The sequence below is a fragment of the Acanthopagrus latus genome, chromosome 1 (genome assembly GCF_904848185.1).
Source record: "Acanthopagrus latus isolate v.2019 chromosome 1, fAcaLat1.1, whole genome shotgun sequence".
NCBI lineage: Eukaryota > Metazoa > Chordata > Actinopteri > Spariformes > Sparidae > Acanthopagrus > Acanthopagrus latus.
In genome coordinates, this window is record NC_051039.1 from 18,421,357 (window position 1) to 18,435,244 (window position 13,888).

The window sequence follows — 13,888 nt, forward strand, 5'->3', positions numbered from 1 at the left end:
CAGATCAACTCTTTCACTGTAAATCGACTGTTGATTTTACAGGCAGGCAACACGCATCGGAATTGTTAAGTACACAAAGACAGGCGTCACACACAATAAAAACAACAGACAGTTCATTGATGGCCGTGTTTTATATGAAATCACTTAAGAGATAACCTCATCTGAGTGACTTGCAAACCTCAAAGTTCAATTTAAATTTTCTTCGGCATAACTAAAGCATGATTTGAGAACATTATTTGAGTATGTAATTATAAAGAGAAGGGGGGCCCATTGTTGTGTTACTGTGCAGTTATACAGCACTATGCATAATGTATAAAGAATATATCCATAAGCAAAACAGTGGATTACATACAATATATATGCTATACAGTACATGTCAATATAAAATGGAAAAAAAAAAACACGACAGAGTTACTATATCAGTTTTAATTTTACACAACTGCTGCACTCTCCTCTCAAACCATCACACAACATCAAGCTTTAATTTCTGATGGCACTGCAATCAGCGATCTCACAGCAGGTGTTTCCCATTAGTGGTGCGAGGTAATGGACCCGCAGGAAGAACATAGTGTTACTGCTCCGACTCAGCATGGCATTAACAATTCTGAGAGGGTTTAATTATGAAATAGAACTTGTCGTGTACTGTATAAAAACTGTCTATCTTTGGCCACTTTGTATGTAAGAAGGGCAGGAAAAGGAAATCTCTTTAATCGAATCCAGCAAGAAAACCACTGAGCCACTGGTGTGTGAGCTGTACCACAAATGAATCTTAAGCCTGTTTATATGTGTGCTTTCTATGGAGTTGTTACTGTGAGGGACATTGGATAAAGTCAATCACCACTGGAAAGCAGACATTTAGTCAGGAAGGACTATAGACCGGATGACAATGTTCGCTTACAATAATTTGGGGAGAAAACCCCTGCATCACACATTAGCTTACATAATATGTATTATTTCAAAGTGCATAGATCTAATTGATCTAAAATGCATTTTTGACACTTTTATATCTCATTATTAACATCACTAATGTACCGCTGCAGACCTTATTTACCTGTTAACCCAAAGACTAAAGAAAATGACAGCTCGAGCTTACCCAAAATTAGCAGCTACTTTGAGATGTGGCTGTTGTGTAGATACCACAGAGGCTAGCAAAGCAACCTCATATATATCAAATAATTATATAAAAGGTAAAAGCAGATAGGTCGGACCACCTTGTTTTACTACATATCTTTATACACTACAGTTGCAGCAACAAAAATTAACAAGTTTGCCGATTTCTGAAATCTTTGCAATGCAAATTAAAAGCCAGTTTTCCAGAGGTGACTGCGCAACGGTCTATAGTCTGGTATCTCAATTAATATTACGGTCAGTACTGCATCTATTAATCAGTCTGGCTGAATCAGAAAATCAAATAGATTTTAATTTTCAGGCCTTCTGGCAGGGCAACTCTACTTCAGCTGTAAAAGATCTCGTGGTTAATGATAAACAGGAATTAATTTCATGATATGAGATATTCTTTTATATTATCTAAAGGCAAGTTCAAATCTATCGAGAAGAAAATATGTAAACAGAGCTTCCACACATGCAGCAGTGTGCTGCGATTTTCACTTAATCTGTTTTCACCAGATTAACAGAAGAGAACATAACCGGAGCCCTGACTCGTATTTTATGGACATACAGGGCGAGCAGCAACAGGTAGGTAGGTGCACCTCAAAATTAGGGATATCACTGTGTCATTTTCAACTGCTATGGTTCTCAGAGGGTCCTTCCAAACTCGGTGTGTCTTTAGATGTGTTCAGACACATCTGTCTGTGTGCGTGTGTCCTCCGGTGCCTGCTTAGAGAATGGCTCCATGAAAACCTACGCCCGCAGGTGAGACACAGGTAGGGTCTTTCCCCTGTGTGTGTCCGCTGATGTTTTGTTAGTGACTTGTACCGTGTGAACGTCGCCCCGCATTCATTGCAGATATACTTCTCGGACTTTATGTGAACATTTTGTTCGTGTTCTTTCATGTTGCCCAGCTGGGAGAAGCCTTTACCACACACGGGGCAAAGATGTGGTTTCTCCCCCGAGTGCGTCAGTCCGTGAACATTCAGATCCTGGCGGGAATAAAATCCCTTTCCGCAGATAATGCATTTGTACGGTCTTTCCCCTGTGTGGCTCCTCATGTGTCTTTTAAGTCCTTCCGAGCGGGAGAAGCAGCTCTCGCACAGGGTGCATCGGAAAGGTTTCTCTCCGGTGTGCGAGCGGAAGTGTCGACGGAGCTCTGAGGCCTTGAAAAAACACATCCCGCAGTTGGCGCAGCAGTGGGGTTTTTCTGGCTGCTCCTCATGCGTCTTTTCGTGTGCTTTGCAGTGACCGGACTCGGAGAATCCTTTTCCGCAGACCGAGCACGTGAAAGGCCTCTCCCCAGTGTGCATCCGTTTGTGACGGACGAGTTTATTAAGTTTGCTGAACGTCTTCATGCAATACGAACACTGATGAGGCACCTTCGGTTTCTTTGAGTGTGTGCGCTTATGCCGCTCTAACTTTGAAGGCCTGTTGAAAATTTTCCCGCAGTCAGGACAGGGGTGCTTGTTAGTCCTGTTGTGGCAATTCTGGTGTCTGAGCAGCTTCTCCTGTTGCGTGAAAGTCTTATCACAATGCTGACACTGATGAAGAGTCTTGGGCTTCCTCGTGTGTACAGGTTTATGCCTCTCTAGCTTTGACGGTCTGTCAAATACCTTGCCGCAGACGGAGCAAGGATAACACTTGTCTGACATGTTGCTCCCTGGCTGTTTGGAGTTCTCGGGCTCAGTGGTGGCTGATGCATCGTCTGACTCTGAGATGACCTTCACAACAACTTCTCCTGGACCTGAGGACCAATCACATCCAAGAATATCCTCAGAATACTTCAGATTGACTGGAAACAACTCTCAGCAGAATACAATGATTCCTTTTTATCAGTGACTAATGTTACACAATTATTAAACTGAGAACAAGACAGAAACATAAGTAAGTCCAGTGCGACAAACACCTGCGATCCACATTTTAGGGACGCAGGGACAATTTACTGAATGGGTATTCAGTCTTCTTCATTATAAAGAAGAAAAGATAAGAAAAGAAAAGAAGCTTACTTTCCTCTGAAGATTCTGTTTTAGAGGCAGATGCAGTGTCTGGACCCATGACTGCAATTTAGACAAAACACACAGTCAGACGCAAACAGGGGAATTGGAAGATTACATCAATATTAGAGGGCAGGGATTCAGTGCTAGTCTTTTTAGACAGTAGACATGATGGAAATCTGATAGTGACATCATAGATCGGTCAAAATCATTTTTTAATACAAACACATAACAATGTCTTGATAGTGACTGTGGATTTGCTTTTGTTTTTGTACAGCCTTCACCTTCTCAGTGCTCTCTGGAGGAAAAATTATTTTGCAGTGATGCTTCTTAAATGTTCACACATTTTCTCTATGGCCACATCTCCTTACTCATTGGCTGACTGATATATCAGTACCAAATCCAAATGTATAATGGGGTTAGGGTTGGGGTTATAGATATATAAATATCTAAGTACATGATTTACAAGCTGAATGTGCACACTGGATATATTTACATATATATGATATGATGATGATGTGATGAAAGAAAGAAATATATGGTCATGGATGATTTCAACCAAGCAGGACTCAAAAGGCTCCATGTTTTAGGTCATTTCTCAAGCAAAATCACCTCGCAAGACAGACACAATGGATATGATCCACCCTCCAGATCTGTAAAGCGATTCATTATTCGGGCTTCTGAGGGTCCAACGTGTACCTCACAGTATGTAGGAGGACTGAGGGGATGAGGGTCGAAACGACACTAATACTGAAAACCTAGTAGACTGTAGTACAAATTCACTTAAGTGAATGCATCTCGGATTGGGAAGGAGCCAGTGCTGACTGATCGAAGACCAGATGTTGATTTTATGATGAATGTTAACATCTGCAAATGGGCAGGGCAACTACGCTATTAGTTTTAAAAGATGAGCTTAGCATGACCCCGCTTCGTGACAGATAACCCCTGACTGTTACACGGTTTACGCAAGTCATTCTTTTGCAGAACTGGCATTAAAAACTGAGGGTAGATGATTATCTGGGACACACATGCATACAGACAGAGCTACGTACGCTAACTAAGCTAAAGCTAACGTTGTTGCCGCATTAACAAACAGAGGCGTTTAAGACTGAGCAGGGCATATAAGATTGACTCCCACCTCTCTAATACTCCATAAAACCGAAGGCTGTCACATCTTTTGTCCGCAGCGTTTTTAATGTAACCTACTTCACATTTGGAGTTAGCTAGTTGCAGAAGCTTGCTAAACAGGCTACAGCAGTGAGGGTGCACACCAGCCCGTTGCCTTGCATGACACATTCAGGGGCTGCACGTAAATCCGTAATTTGACCATTCATGCGACCCATAGGCTAACCTGCTTTGTGTTGTGGTGTCAGAGTAACTAATGAGGAGACAGGACTCATTATGTACCGCTTAGTCTTTATTTAAAAAATACGAAGACTTAAACAATGACTAGATACAGTACAGTAGATACACCCAAATCATACACTGACATTTCCATACAGAAATGTAGACTATTTTTGTTTTCAACATCCTTTCACTGAGCTGCGCTAAACCTTTTTGTCTGTTATCACAAAATACCACCAACAACAAAGAAACAAACAACTAACTTGTTTTCCCGAGTCAAATGTGGCCCTTAACACTCGTAATAATTCCAGCGACACGAAAAAGTAGCGTAGTCGGTCAGCATGTCAGATTCACATCATTTTTTAAATTTTTTACTACATCTACATCTTACACAACGTACACACATTAACAGTTTCAAGATTATGAATTTAAAGGCAGTTAGGCTGCATAAAAATATGTTTTCAGTCTGAAACTCAGTTGCTTTTGACCCCATTACGAAGGCTATATAGTAAAAAACAATAACATTCTATTCAAAATGTAGTTCAGATATATGAATAAGACACTGAAAAAGACAAACGACTGATCATCACATGATAAAAAGTGCATGACGTTTATGTGTATCAAATTCAGAATTATGGCAAAATCATACAAAATAAAACAGTCCAGTTCGACCATATCAGTAACATACGGCTATCACGAATAGACTTGACTTGATATGTACAAAACAGGTCGAGAAAAATCTCTCTCAATCACTTCAAATAATGTGTTGCATAAATGTGTATTACACAAATAAATATCACAGGACAATTACAGCACAACGATGGAGAAAGTTACAGCTCTCCCTTCAACTGAGAGAATAAACTGTGAGAAAAGGAAATAGAGTCCTGGATGCCCCACACTTCCAGGGCTTGGATCTTGAAATGTCCTTTGCAGAGTTTGGTGCTCTTGAATGTGTCACAAGCCTCTGAGTATCCTCCCTGTAGGTCTTCCTGCAGGCAGAGCGCATGGCCCCCATTGCCACCTAAAAGAGGACACATCCACCAGCGCTGCATTAAAAACCGTCGCTGTTGTCTAGACTTGTTTTTCAAAAAGCTGCTCTATTCATCCAACAATATCTCCACCTGACTTACCAATAATGAGCTGCCTGTCGCTGCCTGCTATGAACATGGAGGCTTTTTGCTCCTTTGGTCTCTTCGGCTCTTTGGCAGTCATGGGTTCCTCTGACGGGGCAGTGAAGGGGATCGTCAGGTAGCTGGGGTCCTGGGGGGTTCCAGCAGGACAGGTCAGAGTTGCGGTGGCTGCGGTGAAGGTCATGGGGGATATCTCGGAGGAGGCACTGCCGCTCTCTCGATCCTGCTGAGGGTAAGCTCTTTTGGTAATAATGTTGACCATAGCCTGCTGGTAGCGCTCCATGCTGGGACGAAGCTGAAAGTGGAAGAAAATGTCTTCAGGCGAATGACAATGAAGATGCAAAATCCGCTGACTTGATGCATGTTCCATCAAACCTGAATGTGTGTAACCAGCGTTGGATTCGAGAAAAGTAAAGCAGCAACATGTCTCACCGTGAACACAAAACATTCCCCAGTTCCAAAGAATGCAAGACCCTCGGAGTCGTGCTTATTTCTTTCAATCAAATCCGTTGACAGGAAGGCACCAAAAACCTGAGAAATGAGAAATATTGATACGTCACTATGATGCAAAGCGAATCCAGTGAACTAACTCTTGGTATTGTTAGCAAAAGGAAATCTTAGGTTCAACATCTGAGGTTTAATCAAAGAGACATCAAAATTATCAGATGTTTTTCAGTGTTGTTACCTCTTCATCCACAGTTTTGATGATCACAACCGCTGGTTCGTGTCCCTCCACATGTGAATAAAATCTATATGCCAGAAAAAAAACATAACCATGCTTTAATATCCCTTCAACATGCCACATATTCAAACAATATTACAGATCTGCACTGTGTATTATGAGAGAGTTAGAACAAGGGGTCACTGAAAAAACACCTTATGGGACTTTAGGTGCCCCATAATGGTCAGAATTCTTAGCATTGTCCTTTGTGTTCTGAAAATGATTACTTTCTATATAGAGAATTGTTTTTTGTGCTGTGTGTTACAAATTAAAAGGTGGTTTATCACTCAAGAAACATTTATTTTCAGCTTGAGGTGTTTTTCTACACAAACACCATCTTCCCCACTGAACTGCGAGTCGATGCATCACTTGACTTTTACAGTCAAAGCAAACATGTTGACAGTGAAAACACATGTCTTATTGTTACGTAACTAGAGCGGAGAATCTGTTTTTCATGGCTGGTACGTGCTGTTCGGGGGTTGTTGATCCATCAAGACCTGGCCTCATTTAACAGGTGTGAACGGGCAGATTTGAAAGACATCAAGACTTTTGGTGTATGAGAGTGACAACTCGTTAGATCTCTGTCCCACAAAAGCTTGCTAACTGGACTAAAGTACTGGATAAGTGTTACGCACGAAGCAAGATTTCTTCCATGTTCGGCTGTGTTAAACAGCCTGACGGGACTGAAAAGGGCAAAGCGCTCAGGTATCCAGGCCCAGACGACTCTCATCTCAGTCCCAGTCACTACACAGGAGGTGAAGTTGTTGAAGTCCACCGTCTCAACTGTCTGCCTGTAGGAACATAGAAATAGAAATGATGAGAACCTGAAAATTGAAAACTTTTTCAGCGTAGCTCGACTATTTTTTTTTTCTTATCTCACACACCTGATTTCTGAACCTAAATATCTAAACAAATCCTCTTCCTTAAATATCTAAATGTGTCTTAGAAATGTGCCTCTCACTGGCAGTTCTTTTTTTCTACTAACCCACCTCTTCTGGTGTAGGCTGACGCCCTTCTGCATGAGGGAGTCCTTATTAGCATTGAACAGGAGGTTGAGCTCCCGCCGCGTGGCCATGGGAATCATGAAGGCCTTCTCCAGAAGCTTCTCAGCTGTGCAGTGGCGAGCTATGCTCTGCACAAACCTCTTCATATCCGTCCTGAAGTCCTCCACGTCTGCCACTCGGGACGACACGGATACTTTGTAGAGGTTGAGCAGAGCCAGTGCCACCCTAAAAGAATGATTGCAAAATACCTCTGAGTAATCTCACACCCAGACCGAAGGATTTAGTTGTACATGTGGCAGCAAAAACAAACCTGTAGAGGACCTTGTAGCCCTCCAGTAGGTAGACATCCATCACTCTGATGGCGTACGTGAACGGGAGGTCGGCAAATATCCACATGATCCAGTCAGAGTAAAACTCAAAGAGGTTCTGGTGGGAGCTAGCGATCAGCTTGCGGATGCCTCTGCAACACCTGTTGGCGAGGTCTCCAAAGGTCATGCAGGAGGCGCGGTAGGTGAGGAAGGTCTGGTCGATGTAGCGCTTGTTGGGGTCATTGTAGCAGATGAGGCGGGACACACTGTGGAAACACTCAGCTTCATCCTCGCTGAAGTGGAGGATGAGGGAGACCAGTTCAGGCAGAATGGGGCAGAAGTTCATGTCTGGGAAGTAATTGCCAAGGCAGAGGAGGATCTTTTTAACGGAGTTCAGGCCTGCTTTGTTGAGACAGTATCTGGACAAGAGAAGAATAAGTAATGACTCACTTGGTCATATTCCAATCACAGCCCCATTAGTGGAAATTTTTTTTTTTTTTAAAAATTCTAAAATATCTGCCATATCACATTCAGGTTACATTGGCTGTCTTTCATGTCAATGAGACATGTTTATTATCTTGCAAGTTTAAAGTTCATACAGTAGGAATATTGACTTTTGATGGAACAACGGTGTACAACATGTTCTCATCATACCATACCTGGGTATTTCTACTGCCTCCATGTACTCTGGGACTGGATGGGTGATGACCTTCTGTTCTCCAAACAGATTCTTGGCCAGCTCATAGTAGACGTCTCTGTCTGGAGTCACAGACCCACTGCAGGTATAACATTAGTACACATTCAGACCATTTGGCCGAAGATTACACACTGATCTTGCAAAAGGTTGTATCAGCAAAACACATGGTCTTAACCTGGAGTTGATGCTGTGGATGATGTGATAGTAAGCTTTGGCCCTCAGTGTGTGAGGCATGGCCCAGAATCCTTCTCGGCCCATGGCTTTCAGCTGATGGTGACCACTCTTCAGGATCTGCTGGTACCTTTGCGCTGGCTCTGGGTCAATCTTCTCCCAGTCCACAAACTGTCCGTACTTCATCCCCGAACTGGAGTTAATCTCCCAGTTGTCCGACTCGGAGATGGTGAGCATGGACACTGACTTCAGATTGCCTTTACTGCCTGAGCAAAATATGCATGCGAACATCTGTCATTTTCATAAGCAATATAAAAAGGTTTTTTTTTTTCAGGTTTTCTATGATAGAACATGATTTCAGTACCATTAAGTTCTCTTGATGACAACAGCTTTTTTGGTTTAGACTTCTTGGAGGCGAGACAAACACCAGCTCCTTCACCTTCTCTCTTTTCCTTTTTGTTCACTTGATACTGGAGAGAAGAGCTCACCCTCAGTGGACTGGCCCCTGTAGATTTTCCCACGTCATAGACGGCGTAAAGCTCTGATGTCTCATAACTGTAAAAGGACCTGGGGAGCAGTAAATTTCATATTGATTATGTGTTAGTAATAAGTTTGCCTCTTTTCAGTCCCTTTTTGTGTTACGTGAGGTATGTTTGCTATCCAATTTTAACACAACATTAAAACAAAAATCCATATGCATAAGTAAAAATCCCTGTAAAATTAATAATATAACATACCTGGAGCGAGGTCTTAGACAGGTTTCCTCTGCCTGCAGCTGCACACCATAGTTCTTACAGTCATCAGGACTGTAATAAGAGTGCGACCTTTGCCTGCTTCTGCCTCCAATAGAGCCCAGTTCTTGGTCAGCGGATGTGCACATCGAAATTGAATTCATGTTTCCACAATGGGAGAACTCTGGCGTTCTTGAAACATCAATCATGTCAAGTCTTCTCCTTTAAAGAAATTCAAGTTGGAAGGTACTGTGTCTCCTGAGACTAAATGCACCGTCAGTGGATCAGGGCCTTATATAAGCCTGTGGGCTGTGTCCAGGTGAGGTAGGCTACAGCATAGAGGTATGGTTTATTTGTGGTGAGTCCAGCTGGGTGAAAAAAAATCAAGCGATTCGCCTGTTTTACCCAACAGTCTCTCTTTCTGAGAAGTATGGAATCACAAACAAGGAAACAATATGTTCATATCACGTGACCAAACACAGGCACTTTTTTTAAGCACAAGCTATTTGACCAAATATGTAACTGTTATTTGCAGGATAAGTTACATGCATCCACTTAACATTCCACAACAGACTGTGATTGCTATTGAAATTAACAAACTGCTTGAACCAGGTTTATTTTTACATTCACTCCTATAAAAACATTGATAGTGCATAATAAGGCCATCAGACCAATAATGTTTGGTCTTTCTCCGAAACTGCTTCACGCGTAGCATCAAAATGCCAAATGAGTCTATTCCAAGAATTCGTCCAACAGCTATTATTCTACACAACACATTTATGTTATGATCCAAACAACTGCTGTTTGGTTATGAAACACAACACCTCTACAAGTACTTATCTCATATGTGGGCTGCACATGTAATCGAGCTGAAAAACAAACACTTCAGCCCCATGAGTGGCGAGCCTTTCACGTTTCACTTCTAACTGTAAATTTCCATTTTTCTGAAGAGACAAATCTTTGGCTGTGTGCACAAAGTAAATACTCTGCATAAACGTAAATGGTTTCATGATTCAGTTTTATTACTGATTGCCATTACTTTGAGTAGTAAGTTGTAAATTGCAGCTGTTTTCAAATAAGTCAAATAAGTGGGGTATTAAAACGTTCCTCTCTTTTTCCGCAAAGGTTTATTAGGTTGAACATGCAAATAACTCGCATAAAATGATCAACCATACACTTAAAATATAAACGACACCTGTCTTTGCTCCCATTTTTCTAAGTTGAAGTTAAATAGGTTCCATTTTTTGTATGCACTCATAAGATTTGTCTTTCGGATTTTCACCGCAAATTTGTTCAAATCTGTGTAAGCGAGCACTTTTCCTGCGCCGGGATAATCTATTCCTTAACAGATGTGGCATTTCTTGATCCTCACACAACACAGTGCCACAAAAGGTTAGAGGGAGCATGAAGTAAGCAAGCTGGCGGCAGGATTCTTCAGCAGACCAGAACTACCACAAGCCGCCCACAGCGTTGTTCCTGAAATTCTAACCGGCCTAACAACATATTCCTGTAACTTTAGTTAGTGGAGTGTAGTTATACTCAGGCATTGCATGCTGACTTGCTTACCCATACATATCACTGAGAAACAACCAGCAGAAGCAGAAGTCATGTGCTGTTTAGGAAATAAGAATTATCTGTAATGTATTTGAAGGTTCACTGTGTAGTTTTGGGGAAGACATTTTAATCAGAGGAGAAAGATCTTTACTAACTGATTTTTCAATGGCTAAACACACTTAAATCAACAAACTGTTTGTTTTCATGGCTGACTAAATTGAATAAACACACAAGGACAACACAATTTCACACTTTTTCACTTTATTTATATTGGGGGGAGGCCTGCCGCCTGTCCTGTCTCAAATAATGTTCTGGGGACCTTATTTTCCTCTGAGAACAGCTTGTTTATTCAGTTATGGAAAAATAAATATTTCTGAGACTCCATTATTGCCTCATTGATGTTGTAATATTGGTATCGTCCTCTCCAAATCAACATAGTGCTCCCTTTCACGCACATTGTTACCTTTGTTTACGTTTTCTGTACAAACCGCGGCCCTAGAGTCAACTGTTCCTCGCAGTGACCCGTAGTGACGTCACACCCAAACAGGACAAGGTTTGGTGGTGATTACTGCCGGATGGTTCAAACTAAGTGGATTTTCTATTCGTAGCTTACATTTATCAACATGTCTCAGGATCCGTGGTAAGTAATATACTCGAAGGCTACAATGAATCGTCTCAACTGTGAAATATACAACAACAGACGGCGTTAAACAACCCAGTTAGCCACTGTCTCTGTGTGCTGCTAGCTGAAGTGATAGCTAGCTCTTACCTTTAAAGACTAACGTTAGCCGAAAAGCAGTAACATGCGTTTTCGAACAAAAAACGGCGCAAAATCGGCTCTTTGTGTGTTGAGAAATGTGTCATGGTGGTCCCCGATTCGTTGTGCAATCCTGTCGCAGCCATTCAACCCAAAACTTTAACGTTGGCAGAATCGAAAGAGGAAAAGGTGATGCAAAAAAAAACTAAAAGTCACATGATAAATATGAAGCCTGGGCGCATTCTCAGACGTTTTACACGACGAAACAAAACTACAACAGCACAAACACTTAACAGTAGGTGCAGTCGATGCTTATGAGGCTCTCAGGATCGTTCATTCAGGTTTTTAGACACTCACCGGTATGTTGAAGTCTGAACTACAGCATCAAAAACGGATGACATCAAGCGCTCTGACAGCCTGAACACTGGACATCATGAGCTAGTTAGGCAAACTAGCTTATATGTACTGATTGTATTGTATGGTATTCTAAAAATACAAGTCTTATATTTTTATAGGTTGCTCAACATTAGTAAACAGATTATACAATTGTTGTCTTGCCTCTGTTTTGTTCATTAGCACATTAACCAGATAACCAAACATGGGTCTTTCTGTGTTGCTCTGTAATTTTGTATCTGTGGCTGCTGTTTTATCACGTGTCATTAATGCTTTACGTGACATCTTTATCCCATTCTTTGCTCTGTAGGTTGCAGAATTATGAAGCCACTTGTCGCTTGTCTCAGGAAATAGCAGAAAACATTCATGAACGCAACAGGCAGCAGAGAACAGGGGGGAACCCTGCAAAGGTAAACCATTACATTCACCAGAAAAGTGGAATTGCCCACAGACGTTTTCAGAAGTAGTCAGGTTCCGCTTGCTGCCAGTTGGTGTGAATGTCTCCTGTCTTTTTCAGATCAACATGACTCTACGGGCATCGCTGCAGAAGCTCAAACAGAACATCTCCCAGCTCAAAGACGGTTTGCTGCGAGCATCATCGGCTCGGCGAATGTATCCTTTCTTCTGAGAATGCTCCAGGCAGTGGAAGTCATGAGACTGAGCTGACATTTTAGGCTGAAGGATTTCTCTTGCTTTCAGTGGCAATAGTATTCCTATAGAGGGGGGTAGAGTGTTTTGAAAAGATCTGCCCCGACTACTAGAGTGTTTCCCATTAGAGGGGCTTCTGTGTTCCTGGGTTTATTCCAAACTGACCCTCTGCCAACTATCGCTTCCAGTTTTTGAAGTGATATTGACCTTTTGCGTGACTTTAACGTGGCTTCATCAGAATGCAGTCGGAGGCTGATAGGAGGCAGAACCTTATTGATGACCTGCTAACCAGAGAGAAGCAGCTCAACGCCACCTTCAAGGGAGACTCCACGGAGCCTGAACCTTCCAGGTATTAATTTGGAAATTGCATTGAGCACCCTCTTCTGTCATGAGTGGGATCACACTAGAGCTGCACCAAATTATTGATTAGTTGTCAACGATTAAATTTATTTTTTTAAGAAAAAAAAAGTAAATATTTTCGAGTTTGTTTACTCCTCTATGACAGTAAATTGACTATCTTTGGTTAGTGGTCAAAACAAGATATTTGGCAATGTCATTTTGGGCTTTTGGAAACACTGATGGACATTCCCCCCCATTTTCTCACCAGACAACTAGTTGATTAATTGAGAAGGTAATCAGCAGATCAATTGACAGTGAAAATAGTCGCAGCCCCAGGTTACTGAAGTATGACATTTTGACTGTTTCAAAGCCTTAGGTGAATCCCAGCATATGAGTATATTAATGGTCACTGTGATACTTTGCTTAAATCCATACTAATAGTTCCTCAATGTGCCCCCTGTAGCTGGTAAGGAGCACTCATCATGTCTGTAAAGAGAAACCTCCAGCAAATCGTCATCGATGCAGTGTCAATCTTCCTCTTTTGTATATGAAGGATGGTCTCATAAACTACTCAGCTACATTGCTGCCTCAAATAGCGTATCCTAGAGTACTCTGGACTGATGATTTTCTGAAGGTACTTTTAATTTGAAAATATTCTGGCATAGCCATCTTTTGTTCTTAAGTAGAATTTTTAGCTATATTTCTCCCACATGAGTCTCTGTCTGTCACTGCCACTCAGTGTCAAAATGCTCAAATAGAGAATTGACCCATGATGCTTCGGGGGCCATCCTGCTCAGAACATGCCACCCTTCATTTTCTGATCTTTTCCTCGCTGAGATCTTTTCTTTTATGATATCTGGTGCTGGTTGCCCAATTAAAAATAATGAATCCTCATTCTCTTGTCTATGTCCTTGACCAGAGAGGTCATAGGCTTCATTCTCTGCTTTGATGAGATGTCACCGGTCACTAACTTTCTGTGAAAGTCTT

The 13,888-nt window shown here is 41.8% G+C and overlaps 4 protein-coding genes across 5 annotated transcripts in view; 1 reads left to right on the plus strand and 3 right to left on the minus strand.

The window, feature by feature from the left end:
- LOC119026695 overlaps positions 1-13,888 on the minus strand; it is a 1,024,654-nt gene that overhangs the window by 233,820 nt on the left and 776,946 nt on the right. The window lies entirely within an intron of this gene.
- On the minus strand, positions 112-4,390 carry LOC119026768 (zinc finger protein 239-like). Its single transcript, XM_037111298.1, has 3 exons — positions 4,243-4,390; positions 3,117-3,167; positions 112-2,854 (listed from the first exon to the last, which is right to left on the minus strand). The coding sequence occupies exons 2-3, from the start codon at positions 3,163-3,165 to the stop codon at positions 1,740-1,742; spliced, it is 1,164 nt and encodes a 387-aa protein (XP_036967193.1). The 5' UTR covers positions 3,166-3,167; positions 4,243-4,390; the 3' UTR covers positions 112-1,739.
- On the minus strand, positions 4,526-11,956 carry LOC119026616 (TBC1 domain family member 24-like). Its single transcript, XM_037111033.1, has 12 exons — positions 11,879-11,956; positions 9,217-9,578; positions 8,844-9,046; positions 8,484-8,745; positions 8,271-8,387; positions 7,614-8,030; positions 7,289-7,528; positions 6,935-7,090; positions 6,264-6,327; positions 6,011-6,109; positions 5,579-5,873; positions 4,526-5,469 (listed from the first exon to the last, which is right to left on the minus strand). The coding sequence occupies exons 2-12, from the start codon at positions 9,417-9,419 to the stop codon at positions 5,279-5,281; spliced, it is 2,247 nt and encodes a 748-aa protein (XP_036966928.1). The 5' UTR covers positions 9,420-9,578; positions 11,879-11,956; the 3' UTR covers positions 4,526-5,278.
- Positions 11,257-13,888, plus strand: part of stx8 (syntaxin 8) — a 42,180-nt gene continuing 39,548 nt past the window's right edge. Inside the window, exons 1-4 of the mRNA XM_037111602.1 lie at positions 11,257-11,404; positions 12,225-12,324; positions 12,432-12,526; positions 12,801-12,911. Of these exons, the coding sequence (XP_036967497.1) occupies positions 11,388-11,404; positions 12,225-12,324; positions 12,432-12,526; positions 12,801-12,911 (323 nt within the window). The 5' untranslated portion in view covers positions 11,257-11,387. The remainder of the gene's footprint in view (positions 11,405-12,224; positions 12,325-12,431; positions 12,527-12,800; positions 12,912-13,888) is intronic.

Excerpts from the sequence above, each read along its gene's own strand:
- LOC119026616 (XM_037111033.1), bottom strand. The coding sequence starts at position 9,419 with ATGATTGATGTTTCAAGAACGCCAGAGTTCTCCCATTGTGGAAACATG. Across the intron at positions 7,529-7,613 it reads GGCTACAAGGTCCTCTACAG|GGTGGCACTGGCTCTGCTCA; the intron begins GTTTGTTTTTGC and ends TCATTCTTTTAG. Across the intron at positions 5,874-6,010 it reads GGGAATGTTTTGTGTTCACG|CTTCGTCCCAGCATGGAGCG; the intron begins GTGAGACATGTT and ends TTCCACTTTCAG.
- LOC119026768 (XM_037111298.1), bottom strand. The coding sequence starts at position 3,165 with ATGGGTCCAGACACTGCATCTGCCTCTAAAACAGAATCTTCAGAGGAA. Across the intron at positions 2,855-3,116 it reads AACAGAATCTTCAGAGGAAA|GTCCAGGAGAAGTTGTTGTG; the intron begins GTAAGCTTCTTT and ends ATTGGTCCTCAG.